This window comes from Camelus bactrianus, chromosome 12 (assembly GCF_048773025.1).
Source record: "Camelus bactrianus isolate YW-2024 breed Bactrian camel chromosome 12, ASM4877302v1, whole genome shotgun sequence".
In the NCBI taxonomy this organism is placed as follows: domain Eukaryota; kingdom Metazoa; phylum Chordata; class Mammalia; order Artiodactyla; family Camelidae; genus Camelus; species Camelus bactrianus.
Genome location: NC_133550.1, coordinates 32,080,053 through 32,098,309, shown reverse-complemented (window position 1 = coordinate 32,098,309; position 18,257 = coordinate 32,080,053). Strand labels below are relative to the sequence as shown.

General features: G+C 35.4%; 1 protein-coding gene across 5 annotated transcripts in view; it reads right to left on the bottom strand.

Moving 5' to 3' along the window:
- SLC41A2 (solute carrier family 41 member 2) overlaps positions 1–18,257 on the bottom strand; it is a 104,396-nt gene that overhangs the window by 55,843 nt on the left and 30,296 nt on the right. For all 5 annotated transcript variants that reach the window (XM_074375147.1, XM_074375148.1, XM_074375146.1 and 2 more), the window contains 3 exons: positions 15,571–15,678; positions 4,033–4,104; positions 51–195 (listed from right to left, as the gene is read on the bottom strand). In XM_074375147.1, coding sequence (XP_074231248.1) covers positions 51–195; positions 4,033–4,104; positions 15,571–15,678 — 325 coding nt within the window. The remainder of the gene's footprint in view (positions 1–50; positions 196–4,032; positions 4,105–15,570; positions 15,679–18,257) is intronic.

Genomic DNA, 18,257 nt, shown 5'->3' with positions numbered 1-18,257 from the left:
GTAATTAGAAAGTAAAAGATTGTAGGGTAGACATTTACCGATTTACTTACCCTGCAGAAGAGATGCAATGAAAGCAGTTGCCACACTGCTAGAGCACAAAAGTATGGAATGATCAAGATAGTATTTTCCCTCTGGAATCCACCCCAAAATAATTGCTGCCACAGCTGCTAGAAAGCCAACTACTGTTGCTTGAACCTTAAAAAAAAGTTTTAAATAGAGTCCAACTGAGTTATTCATTTTCAAAACACATTTTTATTTGATTCTGTAAATAGGCATACAAGTTGAGTCAGAAGAAATAAAGTATATTATTCGGTAATTGAGCTGTCTTACCTTTTGAAGAAGCTACTGCATTTTAGCTTTAAAATTCCCTGAGGTGATGGGTTCTTAAAGTGCCCTAATCTGGCAGCAGTAGGAATGGAAGGGGATCTAGGAATCTATTTTTAACAAGAACCCCAAGTGAATTTGATGGTGTAATCCACAGATCTAAGAAAATACCAACCTTAAGACTGAAAAGTACTCAATCCACACAATGGAAGCCTAACTCTAGAGGCAATACTGGCAAGAGATGGATTCTATAATTGAATGACGAGAGTTTGATTTCTGGCTATACCACTCAATCTTGTGCCAAGTTATTTAAATTCACCCACCCAACAAGCATTAATTCAGACTCTACTATGTACAAGATGTCTGCCTGGTGCTAGGCTACAACAGCAGTCAAAACAGATTTATTTCCTGCCCTCACAGAACTCTTGTCCAATGGGAGAGATGGACATTAAAAAATAACCTCACAAATAGTCACGATCCTGATTAGTGCTATAAAACTTCCACTCCTAATCTGAGAAATGGTAACAATAATATCGAACATGAAAGGGTTATTTTGAGATTTAAATGAATCAAATACAAAAAGTGCTTTCCACAGTGGTGGCACAAAGCAATCCCCACCCCCCGCAAAAAAAGACAATTTTAAAAAGTCACTATGAACTCTTAAAATCATATTCACTAAGTGTTAGAACTAAAAGAAACCCTAAAGGAATCATCTAGTTCACTGATTCTTAACTGTGTTTGTACCACGGACTCCTTTGACAATCTGGAGAAAATTTTATTGAGCCTTCCCTCCACAAAAACACAAATGCATCTATACTTGAGTAGAATTTATGGTTGATCACAGATTTTATGAAGCCATACCATGTACTGGGATCCAGGGACACAGGTAGTCTAATCTTGGCACAGAGTAAATCAATGCAAGAGCCCAGGCTAGCGAGACCAGATAGCCTAGATTCTGGTCCCAGATCTTTCATTACGGCAGATTCAGAGCTGAGATTCAAGCTGTAAGGATCACTGAATATACCAGGTGCTAAGATATTTCAGCATTCTCATACTGGTTATTCAATAATATGATATGTAAAAGCAATAAAATTAACTAATAATGTAAATTCTAGCATTGTGATTCCAAGGTTTTTCTTAGAAATAAAACACAGAGCTTTTACTTCTTGGAAATAAAATACAGAGCTAGGGAGCCTACAGAAGATATCACAGCATGCATGCGCGCGCGCGCGCACACACACACACACACACACACACACACACAAAGTTTAGATTAAGAAGTCTTGTTCTGTGAACCTGCAAAGGAAATGTCCAATTGCACCAAAGAGAAGAGCAAAGTCTGGGTTAAGGAGAAGGTGGGGAGGTTCACAAGAGACACAGGCCTAAACAGATGTGAGTGCCGGGCATACCCTCCTCGTGGGGTACTGGTTCTTCATTGGGATTGGGAACTTAGCTTTATTCGACAATTTATGGACAGGTCGAGGTGGCCACTGGGTATAACTGTGAAGAAATCTATGACAGGTCATCTGCTTCGGATCCCATTTAATAGTCAGGGAAGCTGATGACAGCACAAGCCTCCTCTGTCCTTTCCATCCTTCCCTACATCCACCCTCCACAGCTCGTCACTAGAAAAGGAGCGCTGCGAGCCCATCCCACTCCTCCCTCCATGTGATCTACTCTTTCACAAGTTTTGGCTCAAGTTTTTAGATAAAGCTTCAGAGAGAGCACAACCGCCACCCCCCACCTGACCTTGCTTTCTTACTCCCCTCTGCTTTCGTCCACAGGTAAGTGGGCTCCAACCAGCTGCTGCCTTGCTGGCTGGCACCATCTGTGTCCTGATGGGCCTGTGTGGGCTTCCCTGTTTCTCATGCATCCTTGGTGGAGTGGGACAAAAATACAGACTTCAGGCTATGGTAACTAGAGTCAGTGACTCCCCGGCCATCTCTGGCTCCCATCCTAACCAACAGATGCAGGGAGACAGGAAGACAAGGGAAGGGTGGAGAATAGGAGTGAAAGGAAAAATTAAAAGCCTAGATGGAAATTATTAGAATAATTTGATAAATAATCTATAGTACAACTCACATCACTCAGTAAGAGGGTGTTTAAAGAAGAAAATGGAATATATTTTCAATTTTAATTCATACATTAATTTATAGTAGTCTACTTGTTAGATATTTTGGCTATTAGCCCTGCATAGACTTCTACAGTTTCAGGAAAACGATTATGGACATCCCTAGTGCAATACTGTGACTTAAAAGAAGAGGAAAATGAAGTGCAGGAAGGTCAAGTAAGTTAACAAAGATTATATAGCTGGTTAATGTTAGAGCTGAGATTAGATACCAGACTTTATTTCTAACCCTGTGATCTTAGAAGCAGATGCATAGATTTTTTTAAAGCCTACATTCCAAAAATTCCTTTATTTCTTTGTCTTTGAAACGTGTTACATGATATTACTTTTCTGCAACTCAACATTACGTTCCAGTTAACCTAACATTAAAATCAGTGAGCATTTCCTAAGCTCACACTTGCTAGAGAATTGTTAGAGGGCTGCAGTCTTGTGTCCTGGGGATAGGAGAGGGTGGTGGGAGAGAAAGAGATATTCCCCTGAGATTAGAAGGAACTAGATACACTATTTACAACAGCCAAGACATGGAAGCAACCTAAATGCCCATCAAAATATGACTGGATAAAAAAGTTGTGGTATATCATACAATGGAAAACTTATCAGCCTTAAAAAAGAATAAAATAATGACATTTGACGCAACATGGATGGACCTGGAGATTATCATTCTAAGTAAAGTAAGTCAGATAGAGAAAGAAAAATACCATATGATGTCACTTATATGTGGAATCTTAAAAAAAAAAAAGGACACAAATAACCTTATTTACAAAACAGAGACATTCATAGACATAGAAAACAAACTTATGGTTACCAGGGGGGACAGGGAGTGGGGAGGGATAAATTGGGAGTTCGAAATTTGTATATACTACTATATACAAAATAGATAAACAAGGTCCGAATGTATAGCACAAGGAACTATATTCCATAACTTGTAATGCCCTATAATGAAAAAGATTATGAAAAGAAATATATATATGTACAAATGAATCACTATGCTGTGCACCAGAAATTAAACATTATAAGCTGACTATACTTCAATAAAAAAAGGTATCCTAGACTTAAAAAAAATTTTAAAAAGAACTAGATCATCTATATATAATTCATGTATACATAATTAACAATTTAATGTGATCATTTATAGTAACACTGAGAGCATTAACAAATTAAAGAAAACTCAGCTTAAACACACATCTGACAACGACATATCAAAAAGAGCTAAGTTTAACTAGAAGGTTTACTTTAAAAAAATCAGAGTTAAAAAAATAACACCTAAGCACTGAAGTGCTAAACACTTACTTATGGAGATATTAACTCAAATTCTGGCTCTATTACACACAAAGTAGTGTATTTATTCTGTATTTTGTATATTATATATTTTTCATATTTTGAAGAATCTGATCAGTTTCTAGAGAAATAAAACTTTCAGAAGCCATGGGTATCAATTTACTCTATCATTTTTTTCAAAGCACTAAATTATTGTTATAGGTCCCCTGAAATAATTAAATGGTAGACTTAAGAGCACTAAAATTTATTCCATTCTTAGAGACAAAACCCAAGAACTATAAACAAATATGTGTATCACTTACCTGTTTTAAAGCCAAGTTGCCAATTATTAGGTTCCACTTTTCAATGGGTGAATCCATCTTCCCAATATTTACCTGTTAAGGTGGATATTTTCATATATCACTGAATAATCTATATGCCCTCTACTCTGTTTAAATAGCATATGAAGTCTTAAAGCCAAAAATAATCCTTTAGTATATCCTATGTGCTCACACTGCAAACTAATAAAATTCTGAATTCACTACAAGTCTTTCATCTCACATTCAGCTTGCTTGAGATGCTGAGAAAAAAATTTCTTTCTACTTGATTATTAGTTCACAAGAACTAGTGAACTAGTTAGTTAGTACTATCTACCTAACCTCTGATGTTATTTTTACAACTCACATCATCAGGTGTCTATTTGTTTGTTTTTTGTTTTGGGGGAGTTGGGGGGTAATTAGGTTTATTTATTTATTTATTTAAATGGAGGTACTGGGGACTGAACCCAGGACCTCGTGCATGCTAGGCATGTATGTACTCTACCACTGAGCTATACCCTTCCCCTCATCAAGTGTCATACTAACATGCCAAACTCTGTGTACTGAGGCCCAATATAAATAATTACATAATTATGAGCTGCTAGGATTTAATCCCACATCGTGAAACATACGTAATTTGAAGAATTGACCAAAAAACCCAGATACAAACAAGTCATTCATATGTACATGATTTATATTTGAGTCATGACAAAAATTGTTATCAACAAAAAATTCATTCAGTTCACATATAAATTTTGATAATGTATCTCACTATTAAAATTTATACATCTTTTGGCTAAATGGAAGAATATTCTCTAAAAAATAATATTATTCACGTACTCAATTGCTCTGTAGGCTAAATCATACTTATCAATCTCTTAGGATTCAAAAAATATATATTCAAATCTGACAAGATTTTCTAATGCAGTCAATTGGAAAGCAATAAGCAATCATTATTAAAAATATACTGAACTGGGTTTCAATTACTCATCATCCCATTGGTCATGGAAGACAGGTGAATGGGTAAAGAGGGAGATACATAAGGGTTATTACTTATGGGTAGTTTTAATTATGGACAAACTAGAGTTTAGCTTGCTGGCTTCAGACCAAAAGATTAAGTGGGACATCAACATTTCCTGTATCAATAGGGAAAACAGATTCTGCTCTCAAACCTCACTCTGAACTGTGGTCTCAATGTATCAAGCAAATGCAAGTATTAAGATTTCTCAGTGTTTCAAAATAATTATTCCTGCTGTCTTTATTTGTATATTTCTTAACTAAGCCTAAAAATCCAAATTATTGATGAAATTTGTGTTTGTAGTTCTAGTAATCCCAATCTTCACGTTAGTGAATACGTTACAAGCAATGTTTAAAGAGTGAACTTATCTCAGGCTTAGTGTTCAAGAAATATGTATGAGAAAAATGAGTGTTATTTTTAATAGCTTTTAAAAAGATTCCTATAGGTATAGGAAGCAATCTAAAATGATTCCATGAAAAAGTACAAGTTGTCAAGACTTCAGGACTGCTTGATGATCAGTGGAGACATACAGTAACTGAGGTCCAAGAAAAGGAAGAAAGATGAGAGTGACAGAATGAATGAGTGCTATGAATTAGGTATGCAACTGTGTCAGATTCACTTGGTTTCATTACTGCCAGTGATGCCTAGAGAAACATTCCTCAAAATCCCCTTCCCTAGAGCTTCAGATTATAGTCTGCCAGTGAGAAGAACCTAAGATTTGAAAGGCAAAAATGAAGGAGAGGCTATTATTTTTGGAAGGTCTCACTGGTCAGATATGGTAAGTATTAAGACCTCTTCACTGCAAAGCACTCGTGGCTTTCTCCCCCTACTTCAGAGTTTCAGGCTGTTTCTCTGACCTTCCCATCACAGATCTTCATTTCAATTTCTCCCACATTTGTGTAAACCCAAATGGGTCTATTAAATTTCTTACTGCCACAGTACATAACATGGTTCTGTTTTCCTGACCAAACCCAAACTGACAGAGCAACTTCACACTACTCAATGAATCGCTGTATAAATGATGATGATCACAATCTCTAAGTCCCTTCTAGCCTAGAAATCTCTGAGTCTATAATCCTTTTAGTGCAAAATAAATAATTAGCAAGTTAATGGCAGATGTGAAATAAAATAATTTCATGTTTATGAAATATAATTTATGATGTGAAATTTTAAAAGCAGAATATATTCTCAAATAATAACTTCATTTTTATACAGCAAAGACTTTTAGACATAAGGATTTAAAAAATAAAATAAAACTAGAGGAATGTTGACCCATTTCCATAGCTAGGGAAGACAGTTATGGTATGGGCATGCATTTAAAGTGGGGGTGGGGATATGGGAGGACACAGAAAATTGATCTTTGTTGCCTCCATCTTGTGAAACTGTACCAAGAATTGGGCTGACCCATCCTACTGTCCAGAGGCCTAGGATGAATAAGAACCATCTACATTTTTCCAGAGAAGAAGAAGCATAAATGTTATATCTAAAGGCCTTTGTTCTACCTACGTTAATTAGATTAGTTGACCTGATGGTGCTCAACTAAAGAAACTAAGAACTTGAAAGCTGATAAAGCATAATAGAGCATGATATGATAAAGACTTCTGTGTAACTCAGATTCATTTAAATTACGTCTGTCTTAAAAGTATTAGGAAAAGAGGCCACTATTTTGGCAGAGATACCCACTAGTCTTTTAGGAAAGAGTAGAGCTGAGGTAGCCAGAGCCTGAAGGTGGTGTTACGTTTGGCCAAAACAGTGGTTTTAAATTTCTGAATCTGAGTGCCATTAGGTGGAGTCTGCAGTCTCCACTTTTTATAATTCTTAACACCTTTCCTCTTCATAAATGTATGTTATTCATTATTTATCTGACCCTCAAGTATATGAGTTATAGATAGGACTCAAGATTTATTGGGGCTAAAAATAAAAATGGGTTGGGATGACCTTGAAATTATACATATACAAATATAGTTACTACAATTGATACTAGAAAAAATATGTTTCACATGTAAGTACTTGAAACAAAAGGGTACTAGAAAATTTCCATTGAAGTACTAGTCTTAAAAAAATAAGTATTAAATATAACACCAAAAAGATAGGCATATAAAAAAATAAACCATTGTTATTTCTGGATGATGAGTTTATGGATGATTATTTTCTTCTTTGTTCTTCAGTGAATTTTTCAAATTCCCATTACTGAAAAAATAGTATTGGTATAATGAGAAATTTTATTTAAAAACACACAGTTGGTGAATTTAAAAACTGGCAGCTAGAAAAAGAAATAATCTCAGCTTTTTGTCCACATGTAGGTTCTACAATATAAGTGACATTAAAATTCAAAGAGTATTAAGATGAAGACCATAATATAAACTAATAAGACCGCTCTAAAAATAGGAGAAACTGGAAGTGAACTAAAGAATGATCTGCATACAGTAAGACACTAAACATCTGGAAGAATGAAAAAGTGGAAGGAGTAGAAGGAAAACAAAGAAATGAGAATAAAGTTGGGAAAGGCTTCTAGGAGAAAAATTTGTTTTCCTTTGAGAAGAACTAGAGAAGTGAGCATAAAATACATAGAATCCTTGAGTCTTAGCCACTGACGGTTGGTACACTTTTCTCAGAGGCTGTAAAATCTGCTCTTCTTAAGTTTTAAAAAATCGGTCAATTCTCACCTATCTAGGACACACTCGCAGTCTTGCACAAAGTAAAGATTTGACTAAACAATCTCTCTTACAAAGACCACAAATCAAAACTTAAAAATATGTAAAAAGTCCTGTAAAATATTAGTATTAATTAAAATGGTAGAAGAAAATACCATAAACGTGGAATCTAAAAGCAGTATAGAACTAAACAACTTAAAAAGCCTAAAACCTCTAAATACTATTCCCCACTCAAAAAAAACAGGGCTCCTTCGAGAAATGGCCGGTTCCAGGGCTGGGACAGGGGAAGTATAACGGTGAGCCTGGAACATCTTGTTGTGCCAGAAAGTAACAAAGTGCTCAAAAAATAGTAAGGGCATGTCAAAAGGACACAGGACTCAGTTTGAAAGGGCTTCCCCAGCCAAATCTGAGACAATGAGGGCATCAAAATGAATAATGGCAGTAATGGATTGTGACACCTTGAATAAAATAAGAGCCTATTGAGTCCACACTGTAGTTTAACGGTCAGCCAAAGATCTGGGCAGAATTCATACTCAGATTTTGGGGCCCATCTTCTCTGTGGTTCGCATACTGCTGGGATTTCCCCATAATTTCCACCTGCTCTGTCAGCTCCAAGCCTTGGTATGTAATAATTCAAGCCAATAAAACTGCAATTTTCTGCCACCATAGCTAAGCATAAGTCACAGAAGGCACTTAATTAAAAATACCAAAAACTCATAAATTTTAGCCGTGTATTTTTCTTTCAAGTATAGGCCCCTCTCATGTTTCTGCCTACTTTTCTCTTTCTTTTTTTTTTGCCAGACTCCTTGACCTCTGCCATCCCAAACTGGTAAGACTTGGGTTTTCTGCCACATGAGGCTCAAGAACTGGGGAATTCCATCAGGCAAAGAGAACCACAAACTTTGCAAGTCTTACCCATTGTAGTTATGGTCTTTTAAGGTTAAACTCTAGCTTCTGACTGCCTTTGATCACTTTCCATTCCCTTCAAATTATTTATTATCCAGATTTTTAACTTATACTCTGGGAAAGTTCATTCTTCATTCTGCCACTATATATTGGGAATAATTGAAATAATTTTACATGCTTGAAATATTTTATAATAAAACATACTAAACCACACACATATACCCACATACACACTCTAATTGCTTTTTGAATGTATAGGGGTGATGCTCATAACCCTGATTGTGGTGATGGTTTCAGGTACATACTATGTACTGAAACTCATAAAATGGAAGACTGAATTGGTATAGTTTCTTATGTCAATTATATCACAATAATGCTTCAAAGAAATGGGGGAACTAAAAATCTAATTGATTGAAACAGTTTTAGATAAACATAAGCAGTTCTACTCCACAAAGCTATGACTATGGGTTGGTATTTATAACTTAGGAGATACACTTTAAAATTAAGAACTAATTAACAAATATGCAATTCCATTTGTATCTAACAATTAGGGTATGACATGAACATATAAAATTCTAAATTATGCAAAATTTAGGAAAAAATACTGAGATTTTAACTGTACCTAAATTGTACCATAGTTATTAATGTCATTATTTGGGGCTTTATTTTTCCTTATTTTAGAAGTTTTACAATTTAAATGGAAACTTTGATGTAAAATTATTAGAGAAAGAGGTTTTGCCAACTTCTTCATATCCTTCCACTAGAATGTAAGCTCAATGAAGGCAGGAATATTTTCTGGTTTGTTTATTACAGATTTCCTAGCACACAGAGCAGTGCTTAGCATATAGTAAGGGCTCAAAAATATTTCTTCAGTTAATGAATTTAAAAGGTAGAATGTTTCAAAATAATTTCAGAGGATCAAGAGTTCTCTACGAAGAGGTTTAAGGCAACAAAAATCACTTTTGCCTAGAGTGGAAAAGTGCTAGGCAATTTAATCCTGAAAAATAGTTTTATAGGCTTTTTTGCTTTTAAATACTGTCTTTAGGACAGTGAATATCATTTCTGACTCTTATATCTAGCATTCAGAAGCAGAAAATTTTAGACCTCAGATAACAGAACTTAATCTCAGCAATTTATAGAATCACTGTACTTGGTTTATTTTTCAACTATATACTACTGTTACATATCTACAACAAGATCTACTATAATATATATCTACTGTTGAAAAGATAAAAATTTGGCAAAAATTATTCAAGATAGTCATTATACCTTTAGAAATAAATTTTGACTAAAGAGGACAAGATAAAGTTGATTCAGATTCAAGATTACTAAATCTCCCTTGTTAAAAGTGGAAACCTATTTTATTGGAATATCTTTTTATCTGTGAACATTTAATCTTTAGCCTTATAGAATAAAATTTTAAAGATAATTGACCTTCAACAGACTGGATGAGGAGGCTGTATCTGATATCCTATGTTTTAAGTTCTCTATCTTTATACTTACCCAAGGCCTTCCTTAAAACCCTATAAGCTCATTTATCCTGATTCTACTACAGACAATTATAAAAATGAGAAAAGAGAAAAGAATTTAATGGAGCAAAAAGAGTGAAGTAGATTGGCCTTCAATAGTTAGAATGATTTTTATTCTTGCTTTCACAAGTGAAAATTAATACTACATAGGAAAATTGTAAAATTTTGAAAGAATTATTATTAGTTTTTTACCATAAATGAAAGAAATGACTTTCAAATGGTGTTTGTTTTAAGTTTTAAAAAGATTATACTCATCCATCCTTCTCCCCGGAACCAGGGAGTACAGCTAGAAACCTGCTACAGCAGTCCCAAGTATAGACAATAGATGACTAAATTAAGGTGGTGGCAGGAGGGGGAAAGGGAAAGAGAAGAGGATTTCATAGGTGGAACTGGCAGTCTAGACAGTAACTGGATAAGAGGCAGGAGGTGATTGGTAATGTTAATAAACTGATAAATATAGAAAGCACAGCTAAAGTAAGGGAAGAAAATGAGTTTAGTTCTGAATGTAGTGAGTTGTGCAGACAATTGAAAACTCAGCTCTGGAAGTCAGGAAGGAGACTGGGGATATGACTGAGTCAGCAATGTGCCACAAGTGGTGGACCACATGAAACTACTGATGGAGAACATATAAGACAAGGTACTAAAATTTCAAGAAAACCTCAAGTCAAGAGGATAAGCAAAGAAAAAGAAACCAAAATAATAGACTAAGAAGTCATGATACTAACTAGTATATATAAAATAGATAAACAAGTTCATCCTGTATAGCATAGGGAACTATATTCAATATCTTGTAGTAACTTATAGTGAAAGAGAATATGAAAACAAACATATGTACATTCATGTATGACTGAAGCATTATGCTGTACACTAGAAACTGACACAACATTGCAAACTGACTATACTTCAATAAAAATACACATATACAAAAAAAAAGTCATGAAAGAGGGTGGAGAGTGAAGAGAATGTGGGGTCTCAAAGTCAAGGGTTATAAAAATTTCAAGTAGAGAGCAGTCAGTGAAGAGTCTATGGAAGATGAGGCTTTGGGGGTTTTGCTATTAAGAAGTCATTAACCTAGAGTTGCTTTAACAGCAAACAGAACATCAGAACTGGAAAACTGCTGACAACGATTTTTCCAGCACTCCGTAAGAATGGTAGGACTCTGCCAAGCAAACTTGAGATCAAATTCTCTAATGCTGCCTTTAGAAATATTTTCTTTGAGGTAAGTTAGCCAAAATTTCAGTTTTCCTGGCAAAGTTATCAAGTTGCTTAAATGTCTGTATGCTTAATTATATTTATCAGAACAAAGTTCACTTTCCAACAAAATGAAACTAAAGCCACCTCTTAACTCTCATTCTAGTAACTTTCTTCTACCTTACATGTTTCTACTTTTGTTTTCCTAGATCTCTTCTTTATTCTCTCCTGCCAAAAAGCCTCTTGGGTTGAGTTCTACCTAGGTAACCGACCAGTTTTAAAATGTAATGCAAGTGTAGATCACCAGGAAAAGACGGCAGATAGAACACAAATACATAATTTCACTAACTCTGAAAACCTTAGTAAAACTACATGAAAGTTTTTGTTTTGTCTTTTAAGACAAAAACTGGAGGTACTCTGGACACACATTCCAGCTGGATGCCAAATGGCCAAGTATTATAATAAATATTCTTCTGACACCAATGTCACCATTATATGATGAACTGCTAGGATTTTAGAACAAATGTGAAATTTAATCAAATTTTTAAAATCTTATGACCATTTTATTATTAAATTTTTTTAGAAATAATTTAGCACTGAGAGCTGCTAGATTGATCCTAAGGTCACTATACTTCATATTTGAATTACTATATAGATGCTCACTTTCAAAGCCATTAGAGAATCAAGATTGTTTCTGGTAGTTTTGTCAGTCTAGATACTGCTGAAAATGGTAGTGTTACTAAAATTTTTGGCTTCCTTTCCTCTTATATTATAATTGATAAAAGACTTATCTCCTCTTTAATTCCTAGGTGGAAGTTTTGGTTGATAGTATGATATAATTTTATTGAAATAATTCCATAAACTGAAGTTTTATACATTATTGCATGACGACGATGCTTTCTAAATATTTTTAGATGAGTCAAAGATTGTTGCCCTAAAACAATTTTTTTATTTTAATATTTTTACATGTACCTACTGCTTCACACGATCACTTGAGAAAAATCTGCATTTAGCCCTTGAATCTAAAAGTGTAACAAATAGAGCAACATGACTGGCTTCCAAGACACCAAAAAAAGTAGTAAATTTCCATTTACAGCTCAGCTTTTATTGCATTCATGCCAATTTCAGGATCTTCTCAGGAGGAGAATGATAGGAGGACTTTTATAGAAGAGACTTTGTAAAAAATACTTGTACACTTCAAGGTACATCCATTTGGTTACTTGAGAAGGTTCCAGTAAAAGAATTGCTTTCTCTGTAAGCAACCAATGGTTTATTAGTAAGTCTTGTGACTGTTGCCTTCAGAGTATAACATGAAGGCTATTTTGTTCAAGCAACTCTCCTTAATATATAACTTTTCCATCTTGTTTTAATATCTCGCAGAAGTACACCACAAGGCAGTTTTGATATCTCTTCTATGCCATGTAATTTTCCTTAGGCCAAAAGAAGTTTCCACTCCTGGCATCTAGAATCAGTAGTCCTCCAAATCTGTAATCCAGCTCTGAGACCCACGGCGTAGAAGGCCCCACTTTGCACCTCCTTTAGCTTTGCCCCATTCTACAGGAAGAAGAATACACAGGGCCCAAGCAGTGTGCCCACTCGAAGCCTATGCTTCATCTCCTTCTAGGCCGTGCTCCAGATACCTGGGACCATGAATTTCCCTGACCAAGTGGCCTGCAGCCCAATCCTAGGGCCTCTTCCTGAAGTCAGTCCTCCTGAAGGCAGATCATACCACCATTGGTGAATGCCCAATCCAAGGAGTGCTCAAGGGCTGGCTGATTGCTGGGGGTATAGATGGAGCTTGGACATGAGGCCTGAGGTTGTGACATATTTCAAAGTCCAGGACACAGAGCCAAGGAGAGGGGAGGAAGGGAGCAGGCCTCAGACCAAGGGCTGGCTCTCTCTACAACATTATGTTCCAAAATAGGACCCAAGAAGTCCAGGAATTCTAAATTTGATCTTGGACTTACAGATCTTCAAAGAACATATTTGCCAAGGTAGAAAGATAGAAAAAATTTTTTTAACTTGTAAGCTTGTTGTACAATTTTAAACTACATAGATATATGGTCATATGGGCTTCTGTCTGTATTCCTGCCCCAGGCTCAACTGCAAAAGTGAATCTGTATAGAATACTTATAAATACCTCACATTATTACACTAACATCATTACACTGATTAGATACAACCGGAACCTAGAGGGGTCTTTTCCCAGATTTTGACATAGCTAATTCACCTTTATTATTCAGGTTCCAGCTTACACACCGCCTCTCAGAGAAGTCTCCCCTAACCACCAATTATAAAATAGCCCTCGTGAATCATCTTTCATCACATTATCCTGTTTTATTTTCTTCACTGCCCTTACCAGTATCTGAAATTATTTATGTAAATTCCACCATAGCAGAGACCTTGCCTGCCTTGCTATTCATTTACAGTCTAATGGATTCTTATCTTATGCCACAGGTTATAATCTGTAACTATCATTATTTTGTGGCCCAAAATGTCCCAGATCTGGCTAGTATGTTACACTCTATCTTTTGTTGTATCCTCATCTCTCTCTCTTTTTTTTTTTTCTTTTTGCATTTCTTTACTTTCTGGCATGACAAGATGCCTCAGTCTCTCCTCTGTAAAACAGGAATAGTGCTTATCTCCTAGGGTTGTTATAAGATATCCTTGTAAAGCAGCTAGCACAGTGCTGGTGCACTATGAGTGCTCAATAATACCCAGTATTTCATTACTGTCCTGGGCAGAGTATGGCTATATGACCTTTTATCTGTAAAAAAAAAAAAAAAAAAAAAGGGGGCTTAGAAAGTTCCATAGGGCATACAAAACATTTCCTCTTAATTGAGCAAGTGAATAGTAATATTAATAAAACATTATTTAATGCATTTCCTCTCCAAACATCTGCTTTACTCAAGAAACCTTAGGGAATGTGTAGTTGCCTGGGGAAAAACAGGGAGAGGGGAAGAGGAAGAAAGGAGGGCTCCCATCAGCAACATGGTTGTTCAGCATCCACATCTTAGCTACCTTTAGATACACAAATGTTTTTTCCTAGTTCATAGATAGATTCACTTGTTGTAGCTTCTTTAAAGAAAAAAAAAAGCCTCATCTACTAACAGCACTGCAATTAGTTAACTTTTGATGATGGCTTAGTTAACTTTTGGCTAATACTCAGTGGCTCATTGACATGAACCTCATTAGCTACATGGTTTTAACCATAATTTGATGAATCTCCAAAGAATGGTATAGTGAGAAAACAATGTCTTTTTGGGCTACTAAAAATAACTCAGAACCTTGAAAGTGGCCATATTTTCAAAAATGTTTAAACTTTCTAGATGACAAATTTGCAATATGTGGCTAAAGTCTTAAAAGTATGTTTTTTTCCTGAACAGTAATCACAAGGCTAGAATTTGCCTGAAAGAAATTAGGAAAGAATGCAAAACTATACATATAAGAATATTCATTACAACATTGTTTACAGTAGCAAAGCCTCAGAAAGAATCTATGTATTCAGTAACAGATGGTGGATTAAACTGTGGTAGAGCTATGCAACAGAAAAACACATAGCCAATAAAAATAATGACATAGGTCTACATTTACTGACATGGAAAGATGATTATGATGTATCTTCAAACGGATATCACAGATTATAAAAGAGAATACATAATTCCAGCTCTATTTTAGAACATACAGTATGGTTTTATATATATAGTGTGTGTGTATATATATATCTACGTTATGATATATTTATGCTTAAGTAGAGATACCCAATACCCAAGTACAGAAGGATCTATACCAAAAATATTAATAGTGATTATGCCCCATGAAGAATTTGAGGTAGTTCTAAATTTTCTTCTTTATACTTTTTTCCCTTCCTTTTTTATAATAAACATGTATTATTTTCACAATCACAAGAAGTTTAAATACCAATCAACCAACCATCAAGCCATAAAGAATCTCAGTATCTCAGCTGCCCATGTCTTAAGCACTGATGATAACTACCCAAACACCCTAGAATGAGAGGCAAGAATACTTCTTCTCAGGATAAAGGAGGGTCTATTATTCTAAGATGAGACAGTTGGGGAACATTCAGGGCATGATAACAGGCACAACTACTTAGCATAGCCCTGAGGTTCAGAAATGTTATCAGTAGACAGAGGAGAAAATCTTTTCCTGATCCAAGTTCTCCTTAATTTAGAGAAACAGTAAATATAAAGATAAAATACATGCTTTGAGGTAGGAAAAAACTTACCGCAGTGGATAACCGGGATGCCAATGTCATTTCCAAGTTCCCTTTGAGACCAAGAAGTGCAGGAACTAAAATGAAAACTTCCGTTACTTTTTTGAACACCTCCCAGTGCTGTAAGAAAAAAAAAATTTTTTTTCTGACACTCTTTTAAAAACATTTGAGAACAAAGACATCAAAAAACCTCAGCCTTTTTTTCCAATGTTGTGTCTACATTTTGAGTAACTATACAGGTCATTTAATCAGTGAATATTTAGCTTAACTCTTCACCAGAGTTCTGAAACCTGCATTATTTGAGAAGATTCAGTTAGAGCTGGGAGTAAGAGCTGACACAGTCACCACAGCCCATACACCGAGTGTGCTACCAACTCTGTTACTCTTACATCTTACTTTATCCCTTTATGACGGCATGAGTCAGTGTAACTAGAGGTTCAGAGCACAGACCCGAGAACCAGATAACCCGTATTTGAATCTTGATTCCAACACTAATTACAATAAACCCACAGAAAAATTAAACTAATATTATTAGTTAATTTCACAAATGAAGAAATAAAGATTCAGAGAAGTTGAATGATTTTTCCCAAGGTCAAAAGACGGGACCTAGAATTGACTCCAGGAGCCCTGAGTCATCCCATGTTCTGGCCCCCATTTTAGGGTGTGAGGCAAGAGGAAACTGGAAATAAGAAAATTTGTGATACCAGGCATGGATCTGTCATAACCTGGCTGTATGATCTGGATGAGTTATGTACCTTTCTGATCTCAATTTCTTCATCCATGAAATGAAGATAAAACCTGCCCTGTCTAGCCTATAGGAAATAATGAAAATGACAGATATTAAAGTATTTAATAAGGTAAAGAGACCATACAAATAACTTAACACAAAGTGCTTTTTTATAAGTGCTATTAAGAGGTAATTGTCCCAGTATGAGACTTTACGGACTTAGCATATTAATTTATGCCAAAAAAAATCAAGAACATAGTTTTGTCATTAACATCAAGACAGGTGAGAAAAGTAAGACCTAAATCCATCAGATAAATGAGAGAAAATTTCAATTTGTCCCCACAGTTTTCCCTAGAGGCTGTTTCAAACAGGTGCAGAACTAGGGCCTAAAAAGAGTTTAGGAACTGTTCATCAGATCAGGTAAAAACCTGGTTCAAAAGATTCACAAGGGAATCCCTCCACAGTTCAAGTCAATTAAGGATGGGCTTAGAAAAAGCAGCTTCTCAGATCCCTTAACCTGTCAAAAAACTAACAATTTTGTCTGTTTTATGATGGGTAGGGATTCTGCTGTGCTAGTGGGATATGCACCCTTCAGAGATGATGGTGGCAGTGATGATAATGACCATGATGAATAACAAAATATTATTATTAGTAATAATAATAATAATAATTTTTAAAAAAGTAACAATATTCAACTGATTGCTTGTTACGTGCCAGATCCTGTTCTTAAGGCTGAATCATTTAATCTCAACAACAAACTTACAAGATAGATATCATTTTTATCAAATTAGACGTAATTCAGGAATACATTTTCCCTAGGTCGTAATTTTAAGACATCTAACTATATGACTTTAGAAACACCAGAATATCCAAATTTCTCTGTCAGTCACATGTCATCCCACTTTAGATCTGTTGGAATGCACTCCTTTGGGTGATTAGCACTCTTTCCAAGCTGAATTCAAATCAAATGCTCCTGTGAGAATTACTGTGAAATCACTAACACTAAGCACTGCTAGAGCAATAAGAACTATCACATTGATTTCCTACCTTGTGCCCAATAAATTTGCCATTCTTTTCTCTACAACTGTAAGGGTGTGCTTATAGACGTTCCCAAACTTTCTCAGCTCACACGTACCCAGGTGTTTCAGCAATGTTTTCATGGCATCCCAGGCCAAAAGAAATACCTAACAGTCCTACTAAGTAGCTAGGTCCAAATAGTAAGTATTTCCTAACAATTTTGTAGTCATATGAAGAAATAATACAAATAAACTGAAAAAAATATTTTTATATCATATAGTACTTACTAGTGGGATGTGTGTACCTCTTAGGAATGGCACAACTTCTCAAGCGTTGGAATTGGCAATTACCACCTTCATTTCTTGTTCTATATTGATTTTTGTCTGACACTTGCTTTTTTTCACAGCACCACTGAAAATCTAGCTTTGCAAAGGTATGTCATCAAGAGAAATAGAGTATGATCTAATGTTGAAACACCTCGAGCCAGCAGTCTATAGCTTGTCCAAGAGATGTCATTGTGTTTCCCTCAAAAATTTACAGTATCTCACAGCAACCCTGGGGTGTCCAGACACACAGTTTGGGAAATGTGAGGACAGTGAAAACAGTACAGTACATTAGACAAAGGCAAGGACTCTGGAATCAGATTATCTGAATTGAAATTCCGATACTACGATACTACTACTTTAACTGGATAACTTGAGCAAAACTACGCTTTACTTTCTTCATCTAAAATAGGGTCATAATGGTACTTATCCCATACAGTTGTGCTCGGGACCATGCCTGTACGTAGTAACGAATAACAATATTGAGTGTTTATTAGCTATAACACCAGAATACATTATCAGTTAATTTTCCTGTCAAGAGGACATAGTGCAAAAAAAAAAAAAAAAAAAAAAAAAAGTCCAGAAAGAGGATGCTGGGACAGCTGGTGCCCAAAACAAATCTCACTTACTTA